At 39.4% G+C, this 13,524-nt stretch overlaps 1 protein-coding gene across 1 annotated transcript in view; it reads right to left on the reverse strand.

The window, feature by feature from the left end:
• pias1b (protein inhibitor of activated STAT, 1b) overlaps positions 1-13,524 on the reverse strand; it is an 82,145-nt gene that overhangs the window by 50,491 nt on the left and 18,130 nt on the right. Inside the window, exons 2-4 of the mRNA XM_061969493.2 lie at positions 6,392-6,824; positions 6,192-6,276; positions 6,037-6,084 (exon numbers count right to left, since the gene is read on the reverse strand). Of these exons, the coding sequence (XP_061825477.1) occupies positions 6,037-6,084; positions 6,192-6,276; positions 6,392-6,824 (566 nt within the window). The remainder of the gene's footprint in view (positions 1-6,036; positions 6,085-6,191; positions 6,277-6,391; positions 6,825-13,524) is intronic.

The raw sequence follows: 13,524 nt of genomic DNA on the forward strand, positions 1-13,524 counted from the left end.
AAGAACGTCGTTTATGCGGTCACACCACACAGCACAAAGGGCTGTGAGCGCACCTGTTTTTATTAGCACAGACAAATTGGCACAATCAACCACGGATGCATTTCAGCTGTGCGTGTCAGCCTTTAATAATGAAAATCAAAAACAGGCGTTTAGGAAAGAAAAGACAATTAGGCCAAACGCAATAATTCAGGGCACATCTTAACACATATAATTAAATTAAGCAAAAATATGATTTTTTCGATTACTTGACTGGGATATTCGATAGAATACTCGATAGCTGCAGCTCTAATCTATTCATATTACTTTAACCCTTGTGTAATGTTCATATTGTTGTTACTCAGCCAGAGTTTGTGGGTCTGATGGACCCGTCGCATTTTGTGGCTTTTAATGCCTCACAATCAAACACTTTTATGTTAAAATACTGAATCCCAATAAACATCTGTTCAGTATTTTAACATAAAAGTGTTTGATTGTAAGGCATTAAAATCCACAAAATGCAACGGGTCCATCAGACCCACAAACGCTGGCTGAGTACAACAATATGAACGTTGCATGGAAATTCCTCTGCCAGTTTCTGCATCCCACAGGGATTCTTCTTTTGTGTTTCTGCACCTGCGGTTCCCACACAAGGTTGCAACATTGTTTGTCAACACTGTCTGCTCTCATTTTCTCGCACATTTGACCCTCTGATGTTCTGCGTACCTACACTCTGTCCTCCTCCTGTCTAGGCCTGTTGTGTGTGTGTGTGTGGGTGGGTGCGTGTGGTACACAGAACATCAATTTCCACACTTCTATTAGCCCCGGGTCCAGTGGACCCGGACATCTTATATGTAATAGAAGAGTGTAGGGCTGTGTGTGGTCATTAAATATGTATTCTGATATATGTTCTTCACAGAATATGAGCAAAAGTCAGTGAGTCTCAGTTTGAATAAATTAATTAAGTGTATCATTTTTCTTTTAATAAAAAATGAAAACGGGTCCCATAGACCCGAACACCACACATGGGTTAATTTGTTTTTATGTAAAATACACTCATTTTTAAGGTGTGGTGGCTTTTATTTTGCCGTGACGGTGCGCCACAATCAAATCCTGTAAGTGAAAACCTTGAATGCCATTAGTACCGTATTTTTCGGACTATAAATCGCAGTTTTTTTTCATAGTTTGGCCGGGGGTGCGACTTATGTGTGAAATTATTAACACATTACCGTAAAATATCAAATATTTGAATTATTTAGCTCATTCACGTAAGAGACTAGACCAGGGGTCGGCAACCCGCGGCTCCGGAGCCGCATGCGGCTCTTTGATCACTCTGATGCGGCTCAGCAGCTTACTTGCTGAACCCCCCAATTTTCCCGTGAGACTTCCGGATTTCAGTGCCTCTCGCAGAAAACTCCCGGGATTAATATTCACCGATTTTCACCTTTACAGCTATAATAAGGGCGTGCCATGATGGTACAACATTTGGAGCCCTCTACAATCTGTATTAACAGCGTGCCAGCCCAACACTTGTTATACAATATACATCTTCTGCTTGCACCCCCCCCCCCCCCTGTGCGTCGGTTGAGTTGGGCGGGGTGTGGTAGCAGGGGGGGGTGTATAATGTATCCCGGAAGAGTTAGGGCTGCATGGGATTCTGGGTATTTGTCCTGTTGTGTTTATGTTGCAGATGTTCTCCCGAAATGTGTTTGTCATTCTTGTTTGGTGTGGGTTCACAGTGTGGCGCATTATTAGTGAGAGTGTTAAAGTTTTTTTTTATACCGCCACCGTCAGTGTAACCTGTGTGGTTGTTGACCAAGTATGCCTTGCTGTCACCTACGTGAGCAAGCGGAAGCTCCATACAACGTGTAGCTGATCAGGCACGCTGGTTGTAGTGGGTGCTTTCTGCTGTACCATCACCGCACGCAAGACGCTGACAAGCGCCATTCAATTAAAACCCGCGTTCCGCACCAGCTTTCAAATTCCTTATAAAGGTGTGGGCAGCGTGTGTGAGACCCCTGGATTATACATAGCTCAAAGCAAAAAAAAACAACTTTGTATGCAATGTTATTTCATTTAAAATTTCCAAAAATTTTTGCGGCTCCCATTGTTTTCTATAATTTGTGAAACTGGTCAAAATGGCTCTTTGACTGGTAAAGGTTGCCGACCCCTGGACTAGACGTATAAGATTTCATGGGATTTAGTGATTAGGAGTGACAGATTGCTTGGTAAACGTATAGCATGTTCTATATGTTATAGTTATTTGAATGACTCTTACCATAATATGTTACGTTAACATACCAGTTGGTTATTTATGCCTCATATAACGTACACTTATTCAGCCTGTTGTTCACTATTCTTGATTTATTTTAAATTGCCTTTCAAATGTCAATTCTTGGTGTTGGGTTTATCAAATAAATTTCCCCCAAAAATGCGACTTATACTCCAGTGTGACTTATATATGTTTTTTTCCTTCTTTATTATGCATTTTCGGCAGGAGCGACTTATACTACGGAGCGACTTATACTCCGAAAAATACGGTATGTCATACCTGCCAACTTTTGAAATCAGAAAAACCTAGTAGCCAGGGTCCAAAATGATTATTAGCATTCAGACAGGTTAAAATGTTGCTAAAACCATCACTTTTCTATCAGTCTATCATATATGTTGAAACTTTCAACAACTTGAAAGAATAAGATTTTTGAGAGTATTTGGTTCAAATTACACAATATAAATAAGACATGTCATTATTGATATTGCAGACATTGTTGTAACAAGAAACTTCAGGTCGAAATTTTGGTTTATGAAAGAAATATAAATAAATATAAATATAAAACTTCATGACGACATTTTTCAAATTAATAAAGAGTAATAGAATAGTATGATAGTTATATGTTACTTGTTTTGAACATGTTATCGTTATCACAAATAAAAAGATATACTGTACACAGAAATTATTTTTGATTTGATTTATTGTTTATGTACCGTATTTTCCGCACTATAAGGCGCACCTAAAAACCACAAATTTTCTCAAAAGCTGACAGTGCGCCTTATAATCCGGTGCGCCTTATATATGGGTTAATATTAATATTAATTTTCATAAAGTTTCGGTCTCGCAACTACGGTAAACAGCCGCCATCTTTTTTCCCCGTAGAAGAAGAAGAAGCGCGCGGTGCATGCTGGGATATGTGACGTTTCATTTCCATTTGTGTGTTTATGTAAAGACCCCAAAATGGCTCCTATTAAGTGTGTTGTCTGTCTAATTATAAATAATGCAGACGAGGCATGTTAACTGAGTTCTCAACGTTTACTCACAGCGTGCTCATAACCACATTCTAACTGCCAGCATACAACAATGCTTCTCAGGGCTACCGCGCATGCTCGTCACTATCGTTGCATGCTGGGTAGTGTAGTTGTTATATTTGCTAGCTCATAACATCACATTAAGAGACACGCTTACGCGCTTAATTCAATACTCGCCGTCATTCCGGGTGGATTGACAAAAGACCTCCAGCCGCTAGATATTGGTGTCAACAGGGCATTCAAAGCTAGACTGCTAACTGCGTGGGAACAGTGGATGACAGAAGGCGAACACACGTGACGTTCACCAAGACAGGGAGACAGCGCCGGACGACATACGCCAACATCTGCCAGTGGATCGTAAATGCCTGGGCAGATATTTCGGTCACAACTGTGGTCCGAGCTTTCCGGAAGGCAGGATTCACAGAACTGCTGGACAACAGCGACACTGACTCCGATTACTTCGAAGAGACGGAGCCGGCCATTTTGGATCCCACATTCGCCCAACTTTTCAATTCGGACACCGAAGGAGAAGAATTCGAGGGATTTATGAATGAAGAATAACTTCAGAAAGTGAGCGTTATGTTTATTTTGTGTGTTGTGACATTAACGTTCGAGCAACATTATGTTGCTATTGCTCTGCACTATTTTGAATTTTACTATGTTTGTGATTGCACATTTGCGTACATTTTGGGAGTGAACAGAGTTGTTAGAACGCTGGTTTTTAATATATTATTAAAGTTTGACTGACCTATCTGACTGTTTTTTTGACATTCCTTTAGCGCAGTTAGATGCGGCTTACAACACGGGGCGGCTTATAGGTGGACAGAGTTTTGAAATATGCCGTTCATTGAAGGCGCGGCTTATAACCCAGGGCGCCTTATGGTGCGGAAAATACGGTAATAAAAGATTTACTTAAAATGTTATGTTTTGTGAGTTTTTTTATGCTACGAACTGTACTTACCGGCGATGTAAACTGAAGGAGACATTTCCGTAATGAAAGCTGCAACACCCTTTTTAGATCCCATCATCACTGCAGCATTATCGGCAGCAAAGCAAACCAAATTCTGCCAAGGAATTTCGTTTGAGTCTATTTCTTCCGCGAGTATTTTGTAAATGTTTTTAGCCTGTGGAAGCCGTATTGCATTCCCTCGCTAATTCCTATGTGTCCGATCGAAAAATCTTGTCTGCACAAGGTGCAATTCGCGTAGTTTTCACCCTTTTTGGAACGGATAATTATTCCCGGATAGGCTTTTGAATATTCTTCACGGAATGACTGCAGTTTTCTTTTCGGTTTAAGACTCGTTTGCGATTTTTCTCCGGCTGATTCCATGATCGTTCGCTCGTTTGGAAACAATAGCAACTGGTGCCTCGTGCTTGGCAGCGGTGCTATAAATAGCCTCGCGCATGGCATTCGGAATGGCTTGATAGGAAGTTACGGGAAGCAGTGTCGATTGTTGTTACGCGATTTCGTGAATAAAACTTTAAAAAAAAAAAAGTTTCTAATTACCGTATTTTCCGCACCATAAGCCGCCCTGGGTTATAAGCCGCGCCTTCAATGAACGGCATATTTCAAAACTTTGTCCACCTATAAGCCGCCCCGTGTTGTAAGCCGCATCTAACTGCGCTAAAGGGAATGTCAAAAAAACAGTCAGATAGGTCAGTCAAACTTTAATAATATATTAAAAACCAGCGTGATGTGGGCGCGCATGGAGTCGTATATCAACATGGACGGAGCTGCGTGAAAAAAGCCACCCGGCCTCTTCGCGTAAACTTACCTTAACCACTCGCTCATCTTTTCTTCACCCATCCATCCCTTCGAGTTAGCTTTTATGATGACGCCGGCTGTAAAGGTCTCTTTTGGCAAGGTCTTCCTTTTGAATATCACCATGGGTGGAAGTTTCTGGCCATTAGCATGGCAAGCTAGAACCACAGTGAAGGATGACTTCTCATTCCCTGTGGTGCGAATATTCACTGTACGTGCTCCCGTTGTATCCACAGTGCGGTTCACAGGAATATCAAAAGTCAGTGGAACCTCGTCCATGTTGATAATGTTCTCTGGCCGGATCTTTTTTTCAGCTATCTTGTTTTTACAATATGCACGGAAAGTAGCCAGCTTTTCTTGAAAGTCTTTAGGCAGTTGCTGTGAAATAGTAGTCCGTGTGCGGATGGAGAGATTGCGTCTTTTCATGAACCGGAAACCTGTCGCTTAGTAGGAGCCATTTTGTGGTCTTTACAGATGTAAACACACAAAGGAAATGAAACGTAATATCCGCGCGCTTCTTCTTCTTCTACGGGGGCGGGTGGTTGCTTACAGTAGAAGAAGAAGCGCTTCCTCTTCTATGGGGGCGGGTGCTTACCTTGGCGGTTGCTTGGCGTAGAAGAAGAAGCACTTCCTCTTCTACGGGGAAAAAAGATGGCGGCTGTTTACCGTAGTTGCGAGACCTAAACTTTATGAAAATTAATCTTAATATTAATCCATATATAAAGCGCACCGGGTTATAAGCCGCACTGTCAGCTTTTGAGTAAATTTGTGGTTTTTAGGTGCGGCTAATAGTGCGGAAAATACGGTAATGAAAAACCGTATTTTTTATCACTGCAACCGTAAACCGGAATAGGTTGATGAAGACCGTACTAATTACGGGAAAACCGGAGTAGTTGGCAGGTATGGTATGTCATGATGCTACAGTATAGATACAAGAGAGTCAAATTTAAATTCCTTTCTTTCCTTTAAACACACAAAAAAGAGTTTGATTGTACCTTAATTGGACTTGAACCGCAAAGTCACACTTGGTCCCAGATATGTCCCTAGTAGAAAGGAAGGAGAGAATGTTAGATTGAGTTTACTGCTATTACAATTTCCTTCTGTCTTGTTGATGATTTACAACATTGACAAGAGAGTTGTCTCAACTTACATAGAGCTGCTGATCTGTTGAACTTGTAGTGGCGTTAATGCAAAGGCGTAACAAGCTTCCTGGAACCGCTGACTGTTGTCGGAGGCTACAATAAACAAAGACAGCACTAACAGCATTGAACATCTACTGATATGTCTAAGCTCAAATCTGTGTTCAGTCATAATAATTAAAAAAAAATAAGTGGGAGGTGGTGGACTCACTCAGACTGGTGGGTTTAATGAGCTCGTCGAGCACGTCGTAGAATGGCAATCTCTGCAGTTTGACGTCGGGGTGAACGGGGTGCAGGGATGAGGGCAGGTGAGGCAGACTGAGCTCATGCTTGGGCCCGAGCAGCGAAACAGGCAACAGAGGCGAGGGCGACCCATGGCTGTCAAAGCCAAGCTGTGCGAGGCCTGCGGGGAGGCTGGAGGCAGAATGGACGCCGGGCAATGCGAGGTCCACCGGCGAAACCATTTTGGTGGGGAATCGCCGTCTGTAGAGCTCTTTAATCTTCATCTGCATGGCAGGACTGCAACCAGCCTTTACGAGGTGGAGAGCTTTTGTCAAAAGTTCATGTTTGCGCCCATGCTTGTTGCGTCCGGCGAACCCCAGCAAGACTTGGAGCTCCGAAACACGAAGGCTCATTACCATTTGCTGGTGAAAAATTAAGAGGTCAAGAGGTTAACACCGTGTTACACATTATCCTAGCTTTCGGCAAGAAACCAATTATGCCTGTCTCTGACATTAAATTAGTAACTCTGGATTTCCACTTAATGCGTAATGGCTGCTGAACGGCGCCGCCAGAAAATATTTCCCTTGTCCGTTGCTGATGTACATTGCATACCTGCCAACTTTTGAAATCAGAAAAACCTAGTAGCCAGGGTCCAGGGGCCGCAGGCCCCGGTAGGTCCAGGACAAGGTCCTGGTGGGGGGTTCAGCTTCGCCCCCCCGACGCAAAATGATTATTAGCATTCAGACAGGTTAAAATGTTGCTAAAACCATCACTTTTCTATCAGTCACAGTGACTTTTCAAAACAAAAATATTACAGCAAAAATCATATGGGTTGATTGACATGTTTATTCTGTAAGCTAACTTCAATAGTTTGAAATTATTTTGACAGTTAATGCCAGTTATCCTGTCAACCTTTCACAAGACTTCAATTTGTTAATTGAAAGTATAAACAGTATAAACACTTTTTACAGTAAACAAATGGTAAAACAGTACTAAACAATTCCATTAAAAAAAAAATTGGTGTCATTATTAACTTTCTGTCCAAGCTTGTATAATCTACTGCCTTGTTCAATTGTAAAAAATATTCTGTGCCTAAAATTCACATTTCTATCACAATTATCATACTGTAAACATGGTAAGCTAACTTCATTAAAATTAATAGTCCTGTCAATAGCATGGAATTACAATTCAAATGTAGTTTTTTTGTAAGCCTTTCAAAAGAATTCAAAATATGAAAAATTAATGAAAATTAATTGAAGCCATCAGACACTTGAAAAGTGGCACATCACATCTCTAATGTAATCATTTTAACTTTTCAACAGAAATAGCACTGCAAAAATATTAAGGACATACTTCTGTATTTTGGTAGTTATGCTGTCAACATTTAACAAGATTTCTTCAACTTGGACTTGAAAGCATAAATAGTATAAACACTTTTAACAGTATAACAGTACTAAACAATTCCAATAGATAACATTGGTGTCATTACCTTTTTGTGGCTAAAATCCGAAAAACGTTGAAAGTTTTCCACTTGTATTGCTAGCAACGGCATTAGACTTGTGTTTTTTTGTCCCAACGTGGTCTTTTACATCGTTAATTCCTCCGTGTCCGATCGAAAAATCTTGTCTGCACAAGGTGCAATTCGCGTAGTTTTCACCCTTTTTGGAACGGATAATTATTCCCGGATAGGCTTTTGAATATTCTTCACGGAATGACTGCAGTTTTCTTTTCGGTTTAAGACTCGTTTGCGATTTTTCTGCGGCTGATTCCATGATCGTTCGCTCGTTTGGAAACAATGGCAACAGGTGCCTCGTGCTTGGCAGCGGTGCTATAAATAGCCTCGCGCATGGCATTCGGAATGGCTCGATAGGAAGTTACGGGAAGCAGTGTCGATTGTCATTGTTGTTACGCGATTTCGTGAATAAAACTTTAAAAAAATATTTTTTTTAATTAATGAAAAACCATATTTTTTATCACCGCAACCGTAACCCGGAATAAGTTGATGAAAACCGTACTAATTACGGGAAAACCGGAGTAGTTGGCAGGTATGACATTGCTACGGCCGCACCGCGCAGCAAGGTAGCTCGGGCTTTAGTGAGATCTTGGTACCGTATTTTTCGGACTATAAGTGGCAGTTTTTTTCATAGTTTGGCCGGGGGTGCGACTTATACTCAGGAGCGACTTATGTGTGAAATTATTAACACATTAGCGTAAAATATCAAATAACATTATTGATCTCATTCACGTAAGAGACTAGACGTATAAGATTTCATGGGATTTAGCGATTAGGAGTGACAGATTGTTTGGTAAACGTATAGCATGTTCTATATGTTATAGCTATTTGAATGACTCTTACCATAATATGTTACGTTAACATACCAGTTGGTTATTTATGCCTCATATAACGTACACTTATTCAGCCTGTTGTTCACTATTCTTGATTTATTTTAAAGTGCCTTTCAAATGTCTATTCTTGGTGTTGGCTTTTATCAAATACATTTCCCCAAAAAATGTGACTTATACTCCAGTGCGACTTATATATGTTTTTTTCCTTCTTTATTATGCATTTTCGGCTGGTTCGACTTATACTCCGGAGCGACTTATACTCATTTAATTCATTTTCATTTATTTATTTATTTCAGGCAATGACATACAAAAATAATAATAATAATTTTTTAAAAAAGTGCAAAGTTGACAACACATAATAATATAAAATTAATATAGTGCAAAAGGTAATGTCTCAAGTTTTGCCGTCCATCAATACCGTATTTTTCGGACTATAAGTCACTCCGGAGTAAAAGTCGCACCGGCCAAAAATGCATAATAAAGAAGGAAAAAAACATATATAAGTCACACTGGAGTATAAATCGCATTTTTTGGGGAAATTTGAAAACTGAACAGATTTTATAGGATAATTTAATCAATGTCAGTAGGACCTTTAATGTGCCTTATTGCAGAAATTAGATTTTTAAAAAGTTGGTTTATTAGAGCCATTTTCTGATCCATAACTCAGAAGGGAGAAATTGTTCAATTGTATGTATTGATAAATTACAATTTGGTCAACATCTAGCCATTCAAAAAACTTAAATTTTGATAATTTACATTTGTTTAATATACTTTTTAAATGTATCAAGTTGCATATTTTCATTTACTGTATTTTTCGGAGTATAAGTCGCTCCAGAGTATAAGTCGCACCAGCCGAAAATGCACAATAAAGAAGGAAAAAAACATATATAAGTCGCACTGGAGTATAAGTCGCATTTTTGGGGGAAATTTATTTGATAAAAGCCAACACCAAGAATAGACATTTGAAAGGCAATTTAAAATAAATCAAGAATAGTGAACAACAGGCTGAATAAGTGTACGTTATATGAGGCATAAATAACCAACTGGTATGTTAACGTAACATATTATGGTAAGAGTCATTCAAATAACTATAACATATAGAACATGCTATACGTTTACCAAACAATCTGTCACTCCTAATCGCTAAATCCCATGAAATCTTATACGTCTAGTCTCTTACGTGAATGAGATCAATAATATTATTTGATATTTTACGCTAATGTGTTAATAATTTCACACATAAGTCGCTCCTGAGTATAAGTCGCACCCCCAAAGTATGAAAAAACTGCGACTTTTAGTCCGAAAAATACGGTACCCACAGGCAGGTGTCTGTGACGGCACTGACTTGACTAGACTTCTGGAAAATGAAAATAAAAATTAAATTTTACCTTGCAGAACGACAACTATTTTTTTCTATTTGTAGCAAACAACAACACAACACTATTATCATCCCTGGCGAGCGTTGCACACACACTGATTGAACTCCTGCTAACCTCTCCGTTTCTGCCCCGTCCCCAAATCAGCTGGTATTTGACACAGGCCCTCAAATAGCTGTCCAGCATGTGCCTGTAATATGATTTTGATTTGTGACCTCCAGAATCAGCATGTCTTCATTACATTACATATAAATTACAAATCTGAGTTTTGGCTTGGGCTGCACAATTAATCAAATTGTAATCACGATCACATTTTGGCTGCCACGATTAGACGAGGGTGATTGTCGTCGAGATCAACATTTAAAAAGCATATCAAACCAAGCTATTTCACAACCGCTGGGGCAGAGAATAGCCCCAAGTAGCACACGCACATCCACGCAGAAGCCTTTGTGTATAAGCACAAAACTACATCACCATGCCAAACTGAGACAGTAACATTACTACTATTTTTAACTTTAACATTACCTAACTTTTCCCCAGGGTTGCTGCAGCCGATCGCTTCGTTTCACTTCATTTCACTTGCTTCACTTCCGTGGTCTGGCGTGCGTTCAAGACCGCACTGCTCTTATTAGATGGAGAGTGGTGTGGACAATATTGGAGACCGACGCATTTGTCCCACCCAAAAAGTATACCGGATAGGGGAAAAATATTTGATTTTGCTTTCATTTTGTAAGGGCAACACAGCGTTGTGTCAATGGTCCCTCCATCACTCACCTGCTTTGACTCTGAGAGTGTTAAGGACGCGAGGAAACATGTGAGGAACGTTGCAACACCTTGTTTCCAACATCTTTTCAGATGGTCCTCGTCAATTACTTAATTGCTGCTAACTTTGTCAGTGTTTCCAATGACAAACTAAACACTAGCTAAAATGTTCTGTCATCTCATTGACTTGACCACATGTAAAGTGACAGTTGTCAGTGAGGCACGTAGCTTGTGTATTAGATGTGTGGTATCGCTCCTATTTATTTTTGTTGGCCAAACACTGAGCCACATGGTGTTGATGGAGAAGAACAAATCTTGTTTATTAGACTTTATCTTCATTGGCCAAACTGCTGTGTGTTTTAAATTGGCATTACAAAGTAAACACAATATTTTGTTTTATTATTTGTAGAGGTCTTTCGTGTCAGAAAGTTAATAATTGAAAAAACAGTTAATGCAACATAGCGTTTTGTGAATGTTTTGCAGTGTATAGTTAATTCCTAAACGACATATTTCTGCTCAAGCTTTCCAGTTACTAATACAGTATGTCTTTCACACTACAAACGATCAAATGTAGGGGTGTAACGGTACGTGTAATTAAATTGAACTGCTTCGGTACAGGGGTTTCGGTTCGGTTCGTAGGTGTACCGAACGAGTTTCCACACGGACATATTAAGTAGCGTAACGCACGTTGTGTAAACAATGCCCACCGAGGCACAACACACGGCATGCTAGCAGCTAACGGGCTAGGATAGACTGACCATACGTCCTCTTTTCACCGGACATGTCCTCTTTTGCTGAGCTGTCAGGGCGGAGTTTCTTAAATGCCTCGAATGTCCGGTATTTTGAGTTAGGGTTGCATGTATTTTCAATGTACGTTCAGGGTTAAGAAGGGGTTAAAAACAAAACAAATTGTACGCGCAGCAGCATTGGTGAGTGAGGGGCAGAGACAGAGAGAGAGAGAGAGTTATGATAAACGTGCATGCGTCGCCAGGCTCTGCTTTTTATCCATACATTTATCACATTTAATTTTTTATTATCTATAGCAGGGGTGTCAAAAGTGTGCGGCCCACAGCAAATGTTTTAAAGGCCCACGGCACATTCTAAAAATACTATTAAAATAAACAAAAACATTACAAAAGTGAAATAAAAAATCTTAAAGGTGAAATGTAATTTAGAAAAAGTTGCAATGTTGACTAATAAAACAAAGCTGTTTTTTTTTTCTTTCAAACTGTCATTGCTCAAAACATAATATTGAATCAAAATCAATGTTATTATGAATTATTGACCTATCCAAGGTTCCCATTACTTCACATCAAATATTACACTAAGAAAAATATTTCTGGTGGAAGATTTTGCAAATTTGGTAAATAAATAACCCAAAAATGTATATTTTGTTGTTTTCTTACTGTACCAAAAATGAACCGAACCGTGACCTCTAAACCGAGGAACGTACCGAACCGACATTTTTGTGTACCGTTACACCCCTAATGATTAGGTCAAGCAGGGGTGTCCAATTGATGACACGTGGGCCAGCATGAAACGTGGCTGTTTTTTGTGGCACCAAAAATGGAAAAATAGAGCGATAGGCATCATGTAATGAGAAAAAGCTGACACATTAATAATAATAACACACAAAAACACAAATAATTGTCTTTAAATATATGGATAACATTTAGCCAGCCTTTTTAATTAGACTATTTAATTAATATTTACATGATGGAGTTGAATTCAACCCCCCCAACACTGTTTTACCTTACATGGTTTATTAATAATTCAAATTTCAATATTGCTAAAAATAATGGTGATTATTGTTTTGGCCATGATCGTGCAGGAGGACTGTTAAAATTATGGACAAATGATATGGCTGTGTTTTTTTAAATCGAGCTCGCCATCATAATTATGACACACGCACTTTCATATTCACTTAGGTGCGGCTGCAACGTATAAAAAAAACACAAGTAGGATCTGATAACCAGCTTGGAATAATCAAAAACAAGGAAACAAAACCACACAAAAGTTTGTAACACAACAAACTGAGAGTAACTCGTATTAACGTGCGTGACTTTGAGGAGGAATATTAAAGTTATAGTTTGTCATGTCTGTGTAATCATGTTTTGTCTTAGTCATGTTTTGTTTAGTTATTGGACTCTTTAGTTTCTGGCTTTTCACTCCCTTGTCTTGTTTCCATGATTACCCATTAGTTTCACCTGTTCCACGTTTGGACTCATTGTGCACTCTTGTTTGTCACCATAGCAACCCATTAGTTTCACGTTTTTGAGTCACGCACCTGTTTTCGTTAATCATGTCTGTAGTATTTTAAGTTCATTGTTTTTCAGTTTGTCTTTCTGGTGACATCCCCACATTTATGCTTCTGTCATGTCTGTGTAATCATGTTTTGTCTTAGTCATGTTTTGTTTAGTTATTGGACTCTTTAGTTTCTGGCTTTTCACTCCCTTGTCTTGTTTCCATGATTACCCATTAGTTTCACCTGTTCCACGTTTGGACTCATTGTGCACTCTTGTTTGTCACCATAGCAACCCATTAGTTTCACGTTTTTGAGTCACGCACCTGTTTTCGTTAATCATGTCTGTAGTATTTTAAGTTCATTGTTTTTCAGTTTGTCTTTCTGGTGACATCC

The sequence above is a fragment of the Nerophis lumbriciformis genome, linkage group LG10, assembly GCF_033978685.3.
Source record: "Nerophis lumbriciformis linkage group LG10, RoL_Nlum_v2.1, whole genome shotgun sequence".
NCBI lineage: Eukaryota > Metazoa > Chordata > Actinopteri > Syngnathiformes > Syngnathidae > Nerophis > Nerophis lumbriciformis.